The following is an 18,963-nucleotide window of genomic DNA, read 5'->3' as shown; positions in this document are numbered from 1 at the left end:
GGTTTGAGAATTTCAGACATCAAAAGTCAAAGAGGGAACTGGGTGTGATAAATGAAGAGACTTCATGATATAAACAAAAGGAAAGGGATGAGGAAAACCTAAAAAGCCTCAACTATGAGAGGGCTATTTAAGGACAAGATATCAAGAAATCTCATCATTGAAGATGAAATAGTTTTTGCCTTGAGCAACTTCCCTAGAATGAACATGCTTGCTCCCAAGAGTGGAGCCAGAAAATTTACGGTCGTTGGGCTAGCTAAAAAGTATGAAATATAAAAAATAAAAAAAAAGTTGGTTTTGAAAAAATGACTACACATTAATGTTATAAGCAAAGCTCTTGTCCGATTATTCTATGTTCATCAACCTTTAATATGATAAATAGATACATAAACAAACAGAAAAAGCTTAACACACTGTAAAACTTTTTTAAATAGATAAAAATCATGCATAAAATAATCCAAAAACTAAAACATGTAACGAGTTGCTTTTGAAAATAATTAAAAGCACTATAAAAGTAAGTAATTATTGTCACGATTAACCATAAATGGATAATATAAGAAGTGTAAAATAGATTTTGTTATTTAGGAAATAAATAGTATTGGTTAATGAAGTAAATAAATAAAAAAGATACATGGGCTAATAGTGAAATAAATATATAAATAAATGAAATATAGGGAATAATTGGTCTGTACCCACAAGAGCTACCTAGGCTATAGCCCAGGGTTGCTTGTACTTGGCTCCGCCCTTGCTTGTTCTGCAAGACACAATGATCTAATCCTGGTATGGAATCAACAAAATCCTCTATATGTCTTAGAGTTCTTACAATTTAGGAATTGGTGTGCGCCGCAAGTAATCACACTTCTAAAGATGATGCAATTAGACCAAGGATTCAATATCAAAAAAGTATATCTCCCGACCGGTATAAATACATTCATCTAGGGTTCATCTCTGGTAACGCAATCATCATACTCTAATTCACTTGTCAACTGCTTGAGTCTTATACCTGCTTACTAACTTAGCCATCGAAGAGTCTTTGGCCGTCACACACACACCCCTCACTCCCCCTCCCCAGGTCTTAGGCTTGCTCACGATTGTTTGTTGTTTTATAGGTTACTCGAATTTGCGCCTCTATCATTCACAACGGTGCATTGATTTGGTTTTAATAGCAGGCAGTTATGAAAAATGAGATTTTCATGATAAAGAAAAATGAAACTTAACAGTTGATAGACAGACCTACAACCAAGCCTGCCATTGGAGCCAAATGGGCTTTCAAGACCAAACTCAATTTGGATGGTTCTATACAAAAGTACAAGGCAAGGTTAGTTGCCAATGGGTATGCTCAAAAGCTTGTATGGACTTTATCTGACATTTGCCGTTGTGGCAAGAATGGATACCACTAGAACATTGATAGCACTTGTAGATAGAAAGGTAGGAAAATATTTCAACTTGATGTCAAGTTTGCTTTCTTAAATGGAATCCTTCATAAGGAAGTCTATGTTGACCAACTTGAGGGTTTTGTGATACAAATGCAAAAGAAAATGTATAATGAAATAGGCACCAAGGAGATGGTATGAGGAAATTGATGCATAGCTTTTCAAATGTGATTTTGAAAAAAGCCCCAGTGAGGCTACTCTATACATTAAGGTCAATGATGGCACTGTCATTATAATCATTACAATGTATGTGGATGACATAGTTTACATAGGCAGCCGTAAAGAATTGATGACAGAGTTCAAGTCTAATATGATGAATAGGTATGAAATGACTAATTTGGGGTTGTTGCATCATTTCCTTAGCATGAGAATCCTGCAAACTGAGAATGGTATCTTTATTGGGGAAAAGAAATATGTTGTATCACTACTTGGCAAATGTGGCTTGAAAAGTTGTAAACCAGTAAGCACTTCACTGGTTACGAATGAGAAACTTTGCAAAAATGATGGCAGTGATTCAACTGATGAAAGAGTTTACAGGCAAATTATGGGCAACTTGTTGTATGTAACTGCTACTAGGATTGACATTACGTTTGATGCATCACTCTTGGCAAGATTTATGCATTGTTCTACTAAGAAGCATCTTGAGATAACCAAAAGGGTTATGAGGTATATACAAGGGACCATTGACTATGAAATTGAATTTGAGAAAGGGAAGCAAGCTATTCTTATTGACTATTATGACATTGATTGGAGTGGGAGTGAGGATGATATGAATAGAACATTTGGATATGCTTTCACATTTAGCAGTGGTGTGTTTTCCTAGGCTTCTGTGAAACAACATAGTGTTGCTTTCTCAACTATAGAAGTTGAGTATATCAGTGCAGCTAAGGCAAGAACTCAAGCCATTTGGTTGAGATTTGCTTTAGAGGATTTTGGAGAGATGCAGGCAGAAGCTACCCCTCTTATGTGTGACAACGTATCAACAATAGCCATGACCATGAACCTAGTCTTCCATCGAAAGTCCAAACACATCAACAGAAAGTACCATTTTATTAGAGAAGCTCTGCAATAGAATGTGATTGAGCTTATTTACTGCAAGAGTGAAGATCAGCTTGTTGATATCGTTATTAAAGCCCTTCCTAAAGGTCGATTTACTCATTGATGTGAAATCAGTAAACAACATAGAAGGGAATGTTGATCATTAAGTTGTTTTCAAATTTCTTTATTGGCTTATGTCATTTTCTCATAGGACAAGTGTAAGGTCTAGATTCAATCTCTTATGTAATACTTTTATGTCCTTGTATTAGCCAAGTGTCACCTTGTATGGCTAAGATTGGATTCTGTGCTAAAAGGAATGTAAGAGAATGTTGGTAATGTGCTCTGCAATGATTTAAGCAGCCGCATACAATGAATAGAAAGTTTTCCTTTTACATAAATTGTGTGGCTTATCTTTCTTATTCTTCAATCCAAAATTACAAATTGATTATGCTCTTCATAAGCCACTCAAAGACGACCGATAAGGGCATCTAGGCATGCGCCGGAGTGAGCATAGACAAGGGTTTGCTGTGGTAGGGAGTCCAAAGAAAGGGCAGATATGTGTTTGAAAGGATAATGTTACGGTCACCTACGCCAAGAATAAATCTCGTTGTGGTTGGAGGATGGAAGAATTGTTTGAACAATTAGGATTCTTCATGATTAAATGTGCAATTATAATTACAATAATAATTTATAGGAAAACGAGAACTAGTGCCATAGTGGAAATCAAGCACCTTTGCGGCTCTCCTCACCCGAATTTGAGGCTTCTGCATCTTTTTTTCCCCTTCCCCCTTGGAATCCTATCAGTTGTACCATCTCTCTAATAGAGTTGTGGTCTACCAATGCATATGAGTCTCATCTACATTAGAGAGATAGTACAAATAGATGGTAAAAATAACACTTTTGATTTTAAATTGTGTTTCTCATATAGATATACAAATAGATAAAAATTTAGGAGCCCTCTTTGAGATACGGTCTTGCATTAGATAATAACTTACATGGAGTGAGTTCACAGCTACGTGGCATCCTGACCCAATCATACATTGTCATGTGAAGAGAAACTTGCACACGATAATGCATTGTTGGACAAGGAATTCAATATAGCAACGAACCCTATCCATGTAAGTCGTTCTCCTTGGGCCATTGCACTTGTCGCCCTTGCCCAGGGACAACCTTAATAGGACTATTTATTTATACCAATGAGACATTGAGGTAGCCACTTGGAAAGCCAGTAAGAAGTAAAAGTCTGTTTACTTATCATGTATGGAAATGTGAGTGAATGAGTAATGATTCTCAATCCTTCTTTTATTAACACCTAGAGACCAATTAATTTTGGGTATGAAATTCCTAAAAATTGAAGGAATCCTAAACATAAGGGAGATTGTTATTTGTTCATTCAATATCTAATCATTCACATCTCCACTCCTAATCCCTCATTCATTCATGTTCTCATATCATGTAAGTAACAATGCTCTGAAACTCTTCAGACACTTAAGTGTTGCTAAAGAAAGTTGATATTTACCCTAAAACTAGTTGGTTATAGAGAAAGCCGTAACCCAACTCCTTATTTGCAAGTTTTTTTTTTTTTTTTTTTTTTAATTTTCAATATGTCATTTACACTCTCAATAGTGACTACAAGGTAGAATGGGTAGGGCCACTTGCGTGTGGTTTGTCAGATATTTTCCTAAGCTTTTGGGGTGGGCTGCAACTTAATTAACAATTAACTTCTTTATCAAAAAACCAATCATAATTAAGTGTTTAAACATATTAAGTTGGGCTAATCTCAACTTCCAAGTGTGGGTTTGGGCTTCTGTCTTCTGAGTGCATGTGAAAGGTTTGCAATTGCTTCTTAACATTGGTCCTGATATGTATGCAATTCGATTTGTCAATAAAATCTGGATATGGATAATTATTAATTAGGGTTATAAAGTGTAAGCAATGCGTCGTCTCTTGTCATTTTAGAAAGAAAAAAACGACAGTTTGTTTGACCAAACTGCCAGACAGAAAAAAGGCCAACAAGGGGGCATTGACGGCCGCCAATGTCTTAAAAAGAAGAGCCAAAGATGGCTTGGCACCCGCCGGCCACCACTAGGACAATAGAGTAGTATGACCTCACTCTGCTGCTGGCTGGCTGGCTGGCTGGCCAGCCATCAAAACCCTCGTCACCTCACACATTACATCAAAATAATTCCCATAAATGCATGCACCTCCATAATTTTTGCTTTGCCTGTCCAATCGCCACCGGATCAAGTAAACAATAGTAGGCAAAGACTTGTAGCTCACGTGAATAAGAACGTATTTTTATCTTTGTATTTCAAATTTGGTATTTGATTTTCAATACATTTGTATATCACTTTCATCAAAGTATATATTATTGAGAATATAAATCTCACATCAGATAATAAAAGACTTTATATGTGCTTATAGAAAATTAGATTATTCTCTGTATTTTCAATAGTTTTATAGTTGAACCTCAATTTTCTTCACGGTATCAGAATAGGTTGACCCACATGTGAAGCCCAACAACCACACGTGCTCCACATCATCCAATTATGTTGTCTACATGTTTGGCTTGAAAATTCGCCACACGTAAGGGCATGTGAGGATGTGAAGGTAAACGCGTCCCACATAGGTGAAAAGGGAAACCTTGCAAGAAGTTATAAGAGGTTGGAAAGCTCTATATTGCCAATTGGTTCTCAATAGAATCTTAATTTTGTTCATGATCTCAGAGGATGTTGTCCCATGTGTGAAGGACACGTATTGAGAGTTTAAAAACTCACCACACGTAAAGGGTGTATTGAGAGTTTGAATTCTACAACAGAAAAGAAGAGACATTTCATGAAATAATGGAAAAAAATCTCAACTTTCTTTATATATAAATAAAAATAAATGAAAATACGTCAATATATCGTCACAAAATGCTCAAAGCGCTTTTCATGGCGAAATGGAGATTTGCTTTTTCTTCCTAATCAAAGAAAACATTCCAACACATCACCTATCAGATTAGACCAAACTAATTTATTATAGCACACCACCATGCACTATATATCCTGCATGCCACAACCCGTATTTTACCATCAAAATTGACATCAAAGTATTTTTTCCATCGGAAAAACAAACATTAGTATGGAGGGGAAGAGAGGACCAGAGAATAATAACCAGCAGAGGGAGCCGAAGGTACGAGATCAAAACCGGTATAGAGGGATTCGGAGGCGGCCGTGGGGTAAGTTTGCAGCTGAAATTCGTGACCCTTCGAGAAATGGAGCACGGCTATGGTTAGGCACATTTGAGACAGCTGAGGAGGCAGCAAGGGCTTATGATCGAGCTGCTTTCGGCTTTCGAGGCCATTTAGCCATACTCAACTTTCCAAATGACTACCAACATCACAACCCTTCAAGCTCTTTGAGCACTTTATCCTCGTCTTCATCTTCTGCTTCTTCGTCATCTTTATTTCCGGGCGTTGACCCTGGAAGGAGTATTAATTTTGGAAGAGTCCAAGAAGAAGACGAAGTTATTGAGTTTGAGTATTTGGACAACAATCTCTTGGAGGACCTTCTTGATACAAAAGAAGATCATCATAGGCAGGGGCAACCAACACAATAAGGAAAGAATTCACTGATATTTAGCATTCTTTCTTTGGGTTTTTCCTATTTAACTCTTTACCCCCAAAAAATTGAAAATAAGGGGTACTTTTAATTTGCATCATCTGAATTTGTTCCATAGTCTCCAACTGTTGCTGTTGATTTTTTTTTCGAAGAAATTATTATTTGGTTGATTTAATTCGGAGTACAATCATAATCTTGAAAGATGAGATATTGAATAGTTTTAAGAAGATTGTAGTGCCAAACTAATGCGCTGCCCAATTGATAAAGCAGGGGTTTTGCCAACCGATGCACTGCAAATTTTCATCTTAGACAAAGGACTGAGAACCCCTTGTTCCTATGGTCCATTATCCCAACAAATTTTCATCTTAGACAACATACAAATGATAGTTTTATTAAGTTATTAACACACCACAATTCGTTGAATACATTTTATTAAAAAATTTAGAAAAATGTTAGAGATATCATATTTTTGTACTACCTTAGTGTACGATCTAATGCGACAAGTGGTGTGTGCTACGTCAGTTAATTATTTTATTGGATGTTAATCGTATGCATTACTTGCCATGGAGGATGTAGAGCGGCAACATAAATTTATCATTTTATTTTGTTTTTGTTTGACAATTTTCAAGAATTATCTTGAAGTTTGGTTTGATTTCTCTTTAGGGAGAGTTTGCTAGTTTGATTTCTTTTTATAGGAGAGTTGCTTCATTTTAATTTTTTGTTTTGGTTTACATCTCTTTTGGATCTATGTGTGAAGGGTGGAGCTGTTTGATTTTTTTAGATCTACTTCACTTGGTGCTCTGAGATCGTGGCGGCTTATGGGCATCGTACTCACTGTCCCAATTTGATTTGAGATTTTTGTTCTCACATGGTCGCTGTGTAACACGAGATTTAATGATTTTATTGATCTATGCAATCTTGCAGTTCCTGATGAGCTCGACTTTCTACAAGCACTTGAAATCGACTCATTGTTTTGCGATTGGTGGTGTTGTATTGTAATATGTTTAGATCTAGTTTGTAAGAACTATTTTGGAATTGAATTCTTCATAATATATATTTATAATGCCCTTTTTTCAAGAATAATATTTGGCTACTCAAAAATGACTAAGAACTCCTACTCAAAATTCTTTGTGTTCGAATCATACAACTTTGTGCTTATGATCTTTGTGCTCATGATCAGAAACTATTCATATTATAAATTACTTTGTAAAGATTATCTTTACAAAAAAAAAATTAAAAACTAAGGTCGTTTTGTCAATTTATTCTAGTAAATACATAGACGGTTCGTAAAGTTTTTACCAATTTTGTTCATCTGTTTTATACTATTCGATAACTAAACGATCTTAGTTTCAATTGATTTTTTGCAGAGGCGACCTTTATAGAGTGATTTACAATACGAACGGCTCCGATCATAAATACAAATTTTTATAAATGGACATAAACGATTTTGAGTAGAACTCCTAGTCGTCTCTTTTGAGTAGCCAAATATTGTTTTTTTCAATAAATAAAATATTTATTTTCAAAACAAACAACAAACACTTTATTGTTAGGGAAGTGTTATTGGCACTCCAAAAATCTCATTCTACACTCCTTACAAGTGTATTTTTCTTTCTAAATATAGAAAGTTTGGAGTGTAGAATGAGAATTTTGGAGTGTCAATAACAATTCCCTATTGTTCTTGCTTATAATAATTATGACTCTGAAAACTGGGAGCATGTTTTGAATAAAAATAAATAAATATAGAAAGTCTAAAATAATTTTTTTTTGTTTTAGCTAAAATTTAGGGGGTGTATTCAATTGAGATTTTGAGGGATTTTAATTCTTTTAATAAATCTATGGGTATTCTTTTAAGTGATTCTCTGAAATTTTAGGTGTATTCAATTATAATTTTAAGATAATTTATTAAAATCTTTAGAAATCCGGATGTATTAAATTAGAAGTTTAAAGAAGTTTATAACATTTCAGGTGTATTCAATTAGAAATTGATTTTCAAGAATTTGAGAAAGTTGAGGAATTAGAGGGAATGAGAGAGATTTAGTAGTGTATTTTAAGCATCCACAAATCTCGCATTTCCTCATGAGATTTCGAGGGAATTGAATCAAAATTTTATATGAAATCTCTACGAATCAATTAAACTCCATAAAAATTCATAAATTTATAAATTCATTAGAGTCTTTTAAATTCTCAATTGAATACACCCTAATATAAAAATATTTAGTATGATCCAAGATGCTCTAAGTCCTGACACAAAAACCTTTGTATGTAATTTTATTAAAGTAATGTTAGGGAGACTACATATATTATATTGGTGTACGGTCACATGTGACAAGTGATGCATAACATCAGATATTCAATGAAATAAGTTTATTAATTGACATGACATGTACACACCACTTACCACATCATATGGTCCAGAAATATGATAAAAAAATGTGGGCTCCCTAGCATTTCTATTTTGTTATGTATCTTTTATACATCACTTGCCACATCATATGGTCCAAAAATATGATATAAAAATGTGGTCTCCCTAACATTTCTATTCACATTAATTGGTGGGAATAAATTGATATCGAACTCACCATCCATGAGATTCGAACTTAAAATCTTTCACTTACAAGTGAAGGGATATCACTAGACATTCTTAGTAAGTGACTCTACTATTCTAGTTTCTATAGCAATTTATACATCACAGACTGAAACAGGTGAAATCAAAGGGCTTTACTTAAACGCTACTACAGGTACATGCAAAGAGATGATTAAAAGAGTCCCAACTTTTGATTTTAATTATAGACTTATTTTTACCTATGTCCCTTGAAATTCGATTTTGATTTTACTTTACCACTTGTAACTCAAAAGTCACCACGTTACTTTCTCAAACTCAAAATTCATTCGACTTGACTTGTGAAATCTCTTTTCTCTTTGAAACTCAAAAGTCAGCCTCTGAAACATATACAATGCACATGCACCAATGAATTTGATTATAAATTTTCGCTATGCGTAAACATTCAACAATAAATAAGAAATATTAAGTTTAAAAGAAGAAATTAAGAATTGAAATTTTTTTGGGTTGTTGTGCTTGAGTTGCAGAGATGAAAAATATAAAATAAAAAAGAAATTGATTAGCCTTGTGCATCCAAATCAAATCACACATAACGGAATTAACAGAATTAAGATAATGTGAGCAATTTTGAGTTTTATAGAGTAAAATGATAGTTGTAATATCCTGAAATTTAAATATATGAAATAGAATATTCATAATTATGAATATATGGAGAAAATCGAAAATAAATCGATTTATGGTTATGAAAATTTAATTGAGGAATTTTAAAATTTTGTTACCGGAAATTATCATAATTTACGTATTTCTATTATTGAGATTTTATATTATTTTTCGAGAATTTATAGTAATTCATTTGAATTTAGATTTTAATTAAACTAGTTACGAAGAGTGAAGTTTGGAAATTAATTATTAAAAATTCGTAGACCGTTCAAAGTCACGATTTATATTTTTAATAGAACTCGATCTCACGAACATGTAAGTGCAAACCGTTAGTGAAACGGAATTATAACGAAAGAGTTATTAACGTTTAAAGTTAGAGACATTTTTGTAATTTTGGTTTGATCTAGAAGGCTCGAGATTTCTGAAGCCATTATCTATGATGACACGTGGACGGCTGAGATGAAAAAAAAGGAAGAGAAAGAAGAGAAAGGAGAGAAAGGAGGGGGAGAAGGACCAATCAGAAGGAAGAGAATGGAGAGAAAGGAGGGGGAGAAGGACCAATCAGAAGGAAGAGAAAGGAGACTTCTCCCAATCAGAAGGAAGAGAAAGGAGAGAAATGAGGGGGAAAAGGACCAATCAGAAAGAAGAGAAAGGAGGGGAAAGGAGAGAAACAAAAAGGGGGAATCGGGTCCTTTGAAGAACCGCGACCCGACCCGCGTAGAGAGCATTTCCGACGGGTTTTTCGCTCATTTTTCCGGCGATTCACGGTCTAACACTTCTACCAAACACCTAACCAACCTCCCCTCTACCATTTCCACCCCAAATTTGATGAAAATTGGCTTGGTATTTGTGAAAACCGCACCGGTGGGTGTACGGGGTGGACGGCGGCAATTCTGCCATTTGGGAAAGTAACACGGTCGACTACCACCATAGTTCGACTCCTGGTGAGGGAGAGAACAAAGCCCAACCAACCTTGGGGGCGGCGGAGCACCGGAGGTGACGGATCGAAGCCACCCATTTCAAGGGTTGCCGGCGGTTTGTGACACACCCCATCCCGAAGGAGGGCATGCTGGCCGTCACGTGAGAGTGACGTAACCATTTACACAGTACGGAAGCTTTAAAGATACAATTTCTAAGATGAAACACCCAAAGGTGAGTCCTAATTTTTTGGCCATTCTGTCAGAACACCGTTGAATTCCTCGTAGCCACCAAGCTCTGATATCTTAAACCTGGAGGGGCGCAAAACAAAGTTGAGTGGGTCAGCAAAACGAACGTATTCAAAACCTTCTTTTCTCTTTTGAATATACTAACCCCTCGCCGTAAAACAAGTATAGTTTCCCAGAAGTAAAGTATATAATCGTATGCGTAATATATCTCAAATTATGCTAGACAATATGAATGTATGTCATGCCAAGTATCATAACAAAATGCTCATCATCTCTATGTGAATATGATGGAATAACATATAATCAATTCAACATTCGGCTATAAACATAGCTCATACTTTTTCATTCTAATCAACTCAGCCCTCGGCTGCATATATAACTCATAATTAACTCATCATAATCAACTCAGTCATCGACTGCATATATAGCTCATAATCAACTCATCATAATCAACTCAGCCCTCGGCTGCATATATAGCTCATAATCATTTCATCACAATCAACTCAGCCCTCGGCTGCATATATAGCTCATAATCATTTCATCACAATCAACTCAGCCCTCGGCTGCATATATAGCTCATAATCATCTCATCACATCATGTATATCTTGCACACATTCAGTACCACCTCGCGTGGTCTGCAACTCATCACTGTATATAACATAATATGCTCTAGTGCTACAATCACGTGAAGCTGTGCGATAAATCGCGGGTCACCTACAAGTCGAACCCACATAAGTGGTCTATACGACAGGCTGTGCACCTAACTTGGATCCAAGGCGAGCATGCGGTGCGGGAGGTGAACATACACGTGAAGGCTATGCCTCTATCTCTAGGCGGGAGCACTAATATACGTGTGCAAGTAAATGAGCTTTCAATCACATCTCCATCATATCATTCTTCATATCTCAATCATATCTCATGATCGTTATCAGCATAATATCTCAATCGTATCTCAATTATATCTCAATCATATCACAAACATATCTCGATCATGTCACAATCGCATCTCAATTATATCTCAATCATATTTCAATCATATCACAATCGTATAATTCATCATATTTCAATCATATCTCAATCATATTCCAATCATATCTCAATCATATTCCAATCATATCTCAATCATATTTCATTTGTATTTCCATAGTATTTCAATCGTATTCCAAACGTATTTCATACGTATATCAAATGTATTTCGTACGTATATCAAATGTATTTCAAAGGTATTTCATACGTATATCAAATGTATTTCGTACGTATATCAAATGTATTTCAAATGTATATCAAATGTATTTCAAAGGTAGCTTACCTGGGCCTCCTCAGCACCTTGCAACAGTATGCATAATTATGGTAATGCACATATTAAAATATAATGCATACATGACAGGATATTTAATTCGTATTTCTTTTAAAATACGTTTTCTGGGAAATACGTCAAGCATACGTATATATATATACTGAAAAATAACTGCCCACTCACTGATAAGTAGCCGGCTCGTAACCCTCACGCCTAGTTTGGTTACATTCGTCGTCTGTATAATTTTCACCTATACAAAAAGTAACCAAATTGACGTTATTTAACGCACATACACCAAACATTCATCCATAACTTTCTCATACGTTACTCAATTTGGGTGTATGAATATACCACGGTGATCTACACGACGTCACGAACGCGTGACAATTTTCAGAACTCAATTTGGAGCTCTCACGCGCCTCCACGCGCACTGTTCACGCGCTGCCCACGCGCGCGTCTTCTTCCTCGCGTCGCCGGACTGGTTTCGCCGGCGGTGGGTGTTTTGCCGGAATTTCTGGGTAAACTTCAAAGTGTCATAACTTCTTCATTTCTTAACCATTTTCGACGTACAATATATCAAAATGAAGGTATTGACGAGACGAACACATCCATACCTGCCTTGACCCCTAACTCGCCGTGGATTCGCCGGAAAACCCCTCGAAAGTTCCGGCCAACTTTGACCACGATGATCCCGACGTCCAAACTTCTCCAACGAAGTACTCCGAGGCTCCTTGGGACCTCACTAAGACATCTACAAGCTTCAAAAGTCCAAAAACACGCTAGTTTAAGTTTGCATGAACAGTACCTAAATCGGATTACCTCGAATCGACATGAAAACGAAGGATTTCTCACCTGAAAATGGTATGGTTGCACTCGTACGAGCTTCACGAGTTCGATGGTGTCCTTAGTTTCTTCGATCCATCAAGGTTTGGGTGATTTGTGTGTCGTCCGTACGTTTTCAGAAGGAAGAAGAAGAAAGAACGGAGCTTGGGAGAGAGAGAGAGAAGAGACAGAAAAGAGACAGAGGGAGAGGGAATCACGGGAGAGAAAGAGAGTGTGTGAGTGTGTGTGTGGTCCTACAACACTACACAACACAACACTACACGTAAATGTAACGAACTAGGGGTAAAATTGTAATTTCAAAAGTACGTTTTGATATTTCCGGGACGGGATGTCACAGTTTGAGGGCAATTTGAGGAGTTTCCCGGCCGAATTGGACTTGGCCTCAGGTATGAAAATTTCTCCCCTCACTGAGATCTACTTTCCTGTAAAATTTGGTTATTTTTGGAAATAGTTAAATATTTCAGGCGAGTTGGGGCGGCCGACTGCCACCCGCGGCGGCGCGTGCGGCGGCGAGTGGCCAGTGGGCCGACCCTGTCGTATCATGCAGATTTTGATATTTTAAAACCCGTATTTGGTAACCATTTGGTGTGATTCGATTGTGAAAACTAATGTTGAATATTTCCGTTATTAGAGTATTTTCGGAAATGGATAAAATGATGAATGGTGAACTACGAAAGGTTTGATCCTGCTTAATGTTACGTAGGCAGTCTAACAGGTCAGATGCAGCCTTAAATAATCGAGTTTGACCTCTTGTTGGGAACTAGAGTGAAGAGAAAAAATTGGTGTTAAATTAAAAATTTTAACGTATGTTTTTTATAAGTAATTTTGGTGGTACACTTTTGTGAGTAATTAAGGAACTTTAATTAAAGAATAATGTGTAATGGTAGTAAATTAAACAAGAGTATTAAATTGGGCTTATCATTAGAATAATTTCTCGAAAATAAATATTTCGGGGATGAGACGTTACAACAGCTTTTGTGTTTCATGAGGCAAAATGGTATCAAAATCGAGTCCTAATGGGCAAAATGGAACGAATTTTGAGTTTCATGAAGTAAAGTGGAAACTTTCGAGTTATAAAGGCAAAGTGATATTAATCAAGTTATAAGGAACGTAGCTACAAATAGGTCTTAATTATATTTATGACATTAAGGCTTCAAATATAGTGTAGTCACGAGTAGGTTTTAGGTTTGAGTTCTACTTGCGAGGCAAATTTAATATCAAATTATGTTTGATTTATTGTGTGACTGTGCCTAATAAAGTGTACCTGTTAGTGTAAAACAACGTTGTATGGTAACAAAAGTAATTGTTGGATTTAAGACCCAGAAAAAACACTAAAATAGTTGATCAATAGATTGATAACACATGTCATCTTCTTTTCTTAGTACTCACACGGAAGCAGTCTTTCATTATATCATTCATCTAAACGACTCAAAACCCACACCGCCGCCGGAACAAAGAAACTCGGGTTACATTTGCATTGTTTATGGAACAACTGAGAAAATCTCAAGGCACATTGTAATAATGGAGTGTGGAAACCAGAATACTAAAGAATGCCTACTTAATTTGTTTTTCTTCATTAGCTTTGGTACGATCGTCAAAATCAAGAAGGTCCTCTAAAACGCTATCATCTAAACACTCAAACTCGAAGATTTCTCTTCCGGATTCCGTCCTGGTCACATTATGGGGTCTTGAAGACGACGACAAAGAAGATGAAGACGAAGAAGTTGACGAGGAAGTAGTAGCAGCAGCAGACTGACCAGCATCTTTCAAATCATATTCACTTGGAAAATTGAGGATTGCAAGAGGACCCCTCATGGAAAAAGCAGCTCTATCATAAGCCCTTGCAGCTTCTTCAGCAGTGTTGAAGGTGCCAAGCCACAACCGAGCTCCCTGCCTCGTCGAATCGCGTATTTCGGCTGCGAATTTCCCCCACGGCCTTGTTCTCACACCTCTATACTTGATATCTTTCTGTCTCTCTTCTTTATCTTTGCCGCCTCTTTCCATGGCCTAGTAAAGTGAAACTAGTGAATCCTCACTCTTGAATTTATATTGGGTTTTGGACACGTGACTAATTGGGTATAAGTAGAAGTTGACAAATCACACCAAGATGGCCATTTGATAAAGATTGTTTATTAGGTGCAAAGTATTATGACAAATTAATAGAAGATGGAAGGTGCATGATGGCTTTCAAGAAGCGGTCAATTTTGAGGGTATCTGACAGGAACCTTTTTTATTTATTTTTTTATTTTTTATTTTTTTTGGTATTTTCATTCCCAATTTCAAATAGGGCAGTGTCATAATTTTTAGATTACGTAATTCCTTCAAAATGGTAGTTATATAAACATTTGGGTTTTGGTTAATTAAACTGAAAGGGTCTTAACTCGAGGTCAACGGCAACACATACGGAAAGGATCTTAAATCGGAGGTCGGAGGTGACAAGTCTAAGGTGTATCCAGCCATCCATCTGGTTCCAAGTCGAATAAGAGTGGCAAAGAACGAGAGATAACATGAGAACGAAAATGTGGAAAAGAGAGAAAAGATGGAGAACGTCAGTGGAATCACATTGTGGCACTACAGGTGGGTGGCTTTTGGGTGGTCGACATGAAAGGCGGTAGTCAAATGCTACACTTACCACTTATTTGTACTATCATGTGCACTATTTCTTGAACAGAGGTAGGGTCTGTCAATACATGTAGATATCATCTCTATTATAGAGATTATGTTGTTTAATATTGTTTAAGTTTAATGTTGTTTAATGACTTAGGTAGTTATAGGAAAAAAAAATTAGATTTTTTTTTTTATTTTGACCCAAAAAAAAAAAAATCCAAATCCAACGATCACCTGGCATTAGCATGACGTCAATTAGCCGTTGCTAGATGGCGTCATGCTAACACCAGATAGCCGTTGGGGTTTGAATGTTGGGCCAGCTCGCGGCTGGCTAGTTTGGGCCAACCGGTTGGCTTGATTGTACAATTTTGGTCCAGTGGGGTCCACGAGTCATTTGGCCTAGCCTTCGGTCGTGAGACGGTTTTCATGTCATTTTGGGCTACTTTTAGTCCTATAACCCTCTGGCTGGATTGGTTGAAGATGACTTTATAGATCAAGACAAGTCCTAAACTTAGGAGAAAGATTATATGTTAAATTTGTTCAAAAGCGAGATCATTTGGCTTGCAGACGATAAGGATGACAATCTTGCATGCGTTTAGGTTGTTAAATCGGCAAGATTATATGCTACTGTTAATCAGCAAGCGGAAGTCCTTATGGCGTGTTTACAAAACTGGAATTGAGGTAGAAGAAAGGAAATCAAATTCTTTAGGTGATTTTCGCGTTTACTAAATTTGGAAATGAAAAAAGTAGTGGGCTCCATCCAACACTAGTAATCAAACCCTTGATATTCCCCGAATACTGACTTGGATGAGGTATTTGAATTTTGGAAGAAATTACCTTTCAGATGCAGCTTGTTCCATTTGCCTCCCACGATTAGAACACAGACCATCCCCGCCCCTTAGAACACAGACCATCCCCGCCCCTTAGAACACAGACCATCCCCGCCCCTTAGAACACAGACCACCGCACCACCTTCCAGATTGCCAAGACCCACTACCAACCCACCCCAACAACCCTACTACACCACCTTCTCCTTATTCTCATTTCTCCTTAATTTAAATCCTGTCTCATAATTACGAATTAGTATACAAACGATAAGAGAGCGAACATCCTAAGCACAATATGTAGTGCCATGTTTAATGTTTGTTTTTGTTTGCTCCTTTCTTGGTGAGTTGGGAGCCTAGGAGCAAGATACCAAAATACGGAAAGTGATCCTCTCCGGATCCCTTCCACCTAATCCTCCTCATCAAACAATTCGAGTCCTTGAAATTTGATCAAATGGCTAAAAACACGGGTCCACTCTAAATGTTATAATAACTTTAGCCGTTGGATCAAATTTCAAGGGCCCGGATTGTTTGATGAAGAGGATTAGGTGGAAGGGATCTGGAGAGGATCATTGTCCCCAAAATACAATTAAGTAGATGGCTGCAAGGACAAATCATACAAGGCTTACTGAGATTATCCACGTTATATTATACAAAAAGTTTGTAGGGTAATGCTAGGGGCAATTAAATTTGTATATTAAAATTTGTAAATTAAATTACACGGAAGTTGATGATTGATTTTTACTGGTGACACACCATTTAGTGTGCAAATTTTGTTTTAGTCTCCATAGCAATATCCATAATTATATGAGTAACAATATTCATACCATATTTTTATACCACATTTCTATACCACCTTAGGTGGTATCTGATATGGACAGCCACATCTTTTGAAAAATTTGCAAAACCCAATGAAATGAAGGAGAAAGACTCCTCGTATACCATAATAGTCATTTAATTAACTAATTTTTCTTAATTATTAGTTTATTAAATAATGAACTAAATTTAAAAATCTAATTAATTCAAATGATATGGCTATCCATATCAAATGTCACCTAAGGTGGTATGAAAATGTGATACAAAAACATGATATGAATAACATTACTCTAATTATATAATATAGAAAACATTGAATAATGTAAAAAATTAAATAGACTGAGTAGACCTTGTATGGTTAAACCACCTTGGGCCTACCCCATTCTTAAACACAAATATATAGGTGAATAGAAAGAAGAAAAAGAAAAATTGTTTGACGAAAGTGAATTTTGTGTGGATATTTGAACAAATACATAGATATTTATAAAGTTTTTTGGTGAATTTTGATGTATACAATTTTTTTAGTTGTTTTAGCCGTTGGATTTAAATTTGGTAAGTTTGCTTATATTCAATCTCAACCGTTTAATTTAATGTATTTATAATTTTGATTTTTTTTTAAAAAAAAAATTGAATCTGGACTGTTGGTTGATTCCAACCACATGGGTTGTCCTATTAAAAAAAATAGTCTTTGGTTCTTTCGCAAGTGGCTGACAGCGTAAACAATTGAGTCTCACCGATGTGTCCCAACCACTAACCTTGGCTAATTTTCTAAGTTAAATTTGGCAAAAAAATAACTTTCAACGTGAAACCTTTTTTGACCAAATGATTGTAGAATCTTTGGGTTTAAAACTTAATTTTAAGTTTTAACTTACTCACTAGAGTTGGTCTTAATAGTATACTTTTAGGGACATTTGATGAAGTGAACGAGGCAATGCAATGATTTTGGCCTGTTTAGGTTATTTTTAATCTCCACACTGCTTCTTGGGCACGCTAAAATTAGATAATAGTGAAAATTTTCCAACGGTCAGAAATCTTAATTCCCAATCTCCATTTTTTAATTGATTTGATTTCAGGAAAAAGGAGGGGAGGAAGTAAATAAGGCAAAGTCCAAATCCATGAGGTCATCAAATGCTTCTTTTAGAGTGCTTAATAGTAGTATATTAACAAGTGGGTTTAGTTTAATCCAGACCATCCAAAAAATAAGTTTGGTTTAGGACGGATCCTTTTTTTGGGATCAAAGGAATTTTGTAATCGTATTTATTTATCGTATATCATGCGGTCACAAATTATTTTAAATTTTAAATTAAATATAAATAGTACCTAACGAAAACTGACCGTACGATGTACGACAAATGAACACGATTACAAGATCACCTGAATCCCCAAAAAAAAAATCCTACGAAGATCATTTTCCCTATAAAATTACACTAATTACTTTCGTAATCAAGGACGTTGTTTCACATAAATTAAAAAACTACACTAATTATTGAAGATGTGTGCAAATAAGTACAGTGACTTAATCGATGAGATCATAGAATGAATAGGTTTTTAAATTAATTAACATATATAATGTCACATGTTTCATTTACACTGTATGAACCCAGTTGTAACATCGCACGTAGCATCATGTAAGTGCTTACGGCATCTCTTGTTCAAGATATGCTGTAAAGCAACTAAAGTTGCATTTGTTTTTTGTAACAGAATATATATATATATTTTTTTTTAACTGAAGTTGTATTTTAAAGAGCTAAATTAAAAAAATTCATCTCCAAATGATATTGTAAACGACATTCTACTACAGCAAAATAAAAAATCACTATTTAAATTTAGAGCACAACTGTTCATTTGCTAAATACACTACTTTAGAGCACAATCACTTTTTACATGGCATTTGAACTTGGTGTCGAGCACTGAGCATACTATTTTGTCCAACTAGCCTTATCAACTTCGTAACTTTTTTACTCATTTTTTGACACACACACACACACATGTTTTGTAATGAAGAAAATAGACGAATACGATTGCAAAGAAACACTAAAATGATTATTGTTTAATTCACTTCTCATATAGTTTCGAATTTAGGTATTTTTAGTAGACATGATCTTTAAGATGTACAAGA

At 35.8% G+C, this 18,963-nt stretch overlaps 2 protein-coding genes and 1 pseudogene across 2 annotated transcripts; 2 read left to right on the top strand and 1 right to left on the bottom strand.

The window, feature by feature from the left end:
• Positions 1-1,674: 1,674 nt before the first annotated feature.
• LOC137724744 (uncharacterized mitochondrial protein AtMg00810-like) lies at positions 1,675-2,253 on the top strand. The gene has a single exon (XM_068463454.1). The coding sequence runs from the start codon at positions 1,675-1,677 to the stop codon at positions 2,251-2,253; it is 579 nt and encodes a 192-aa protein (XP_068319555.1).
• A 3,248-nt stretch (positions 2,254-5,501) lies between these two features.
• On the top strand, positions 5,502-6,149 carry LOC137721451 (ethylene-responsive transcription factor ERF098-like; annotated as a pseudogene).
• Positions 6,150-14,151: 8,002 nt separating this feature from the next.
• Positions 14,152-14,601, bottom strand: LOC137724743 (ethylene-responsive transcription factor ERF098-like). The gene has a single exon (XM_068463453.1). The coding sequence runs from the start codon at positions 14,599-14,601 to the stop codon at positions 14,152-14,154; it is 450 nt and encodes a 149-aa protein (XP_068319554.1).
• Between the last annotated feature and the right edge of the window lie 4,362 nt (positions 14,602-18,963).

This window comes from Pyrus communis, chromosome 2 (assembly GCF_963583255.1).
Source record: "Pyrus communis chromosome 2, drPyrComm1.1, whole genome shotgun sequence".
In the NCBI taxonomy this organism is placed as follows: domain Eukaryota; kingdom Viridiplantae; phylum Streptophyta; class Magnoliopsida; order Rosales; family Rosaceae; genus Pyrus; species Pyrus communis.
This window is presented reverse-complemented; position numbering and strand designations above follow the sequence as displayed.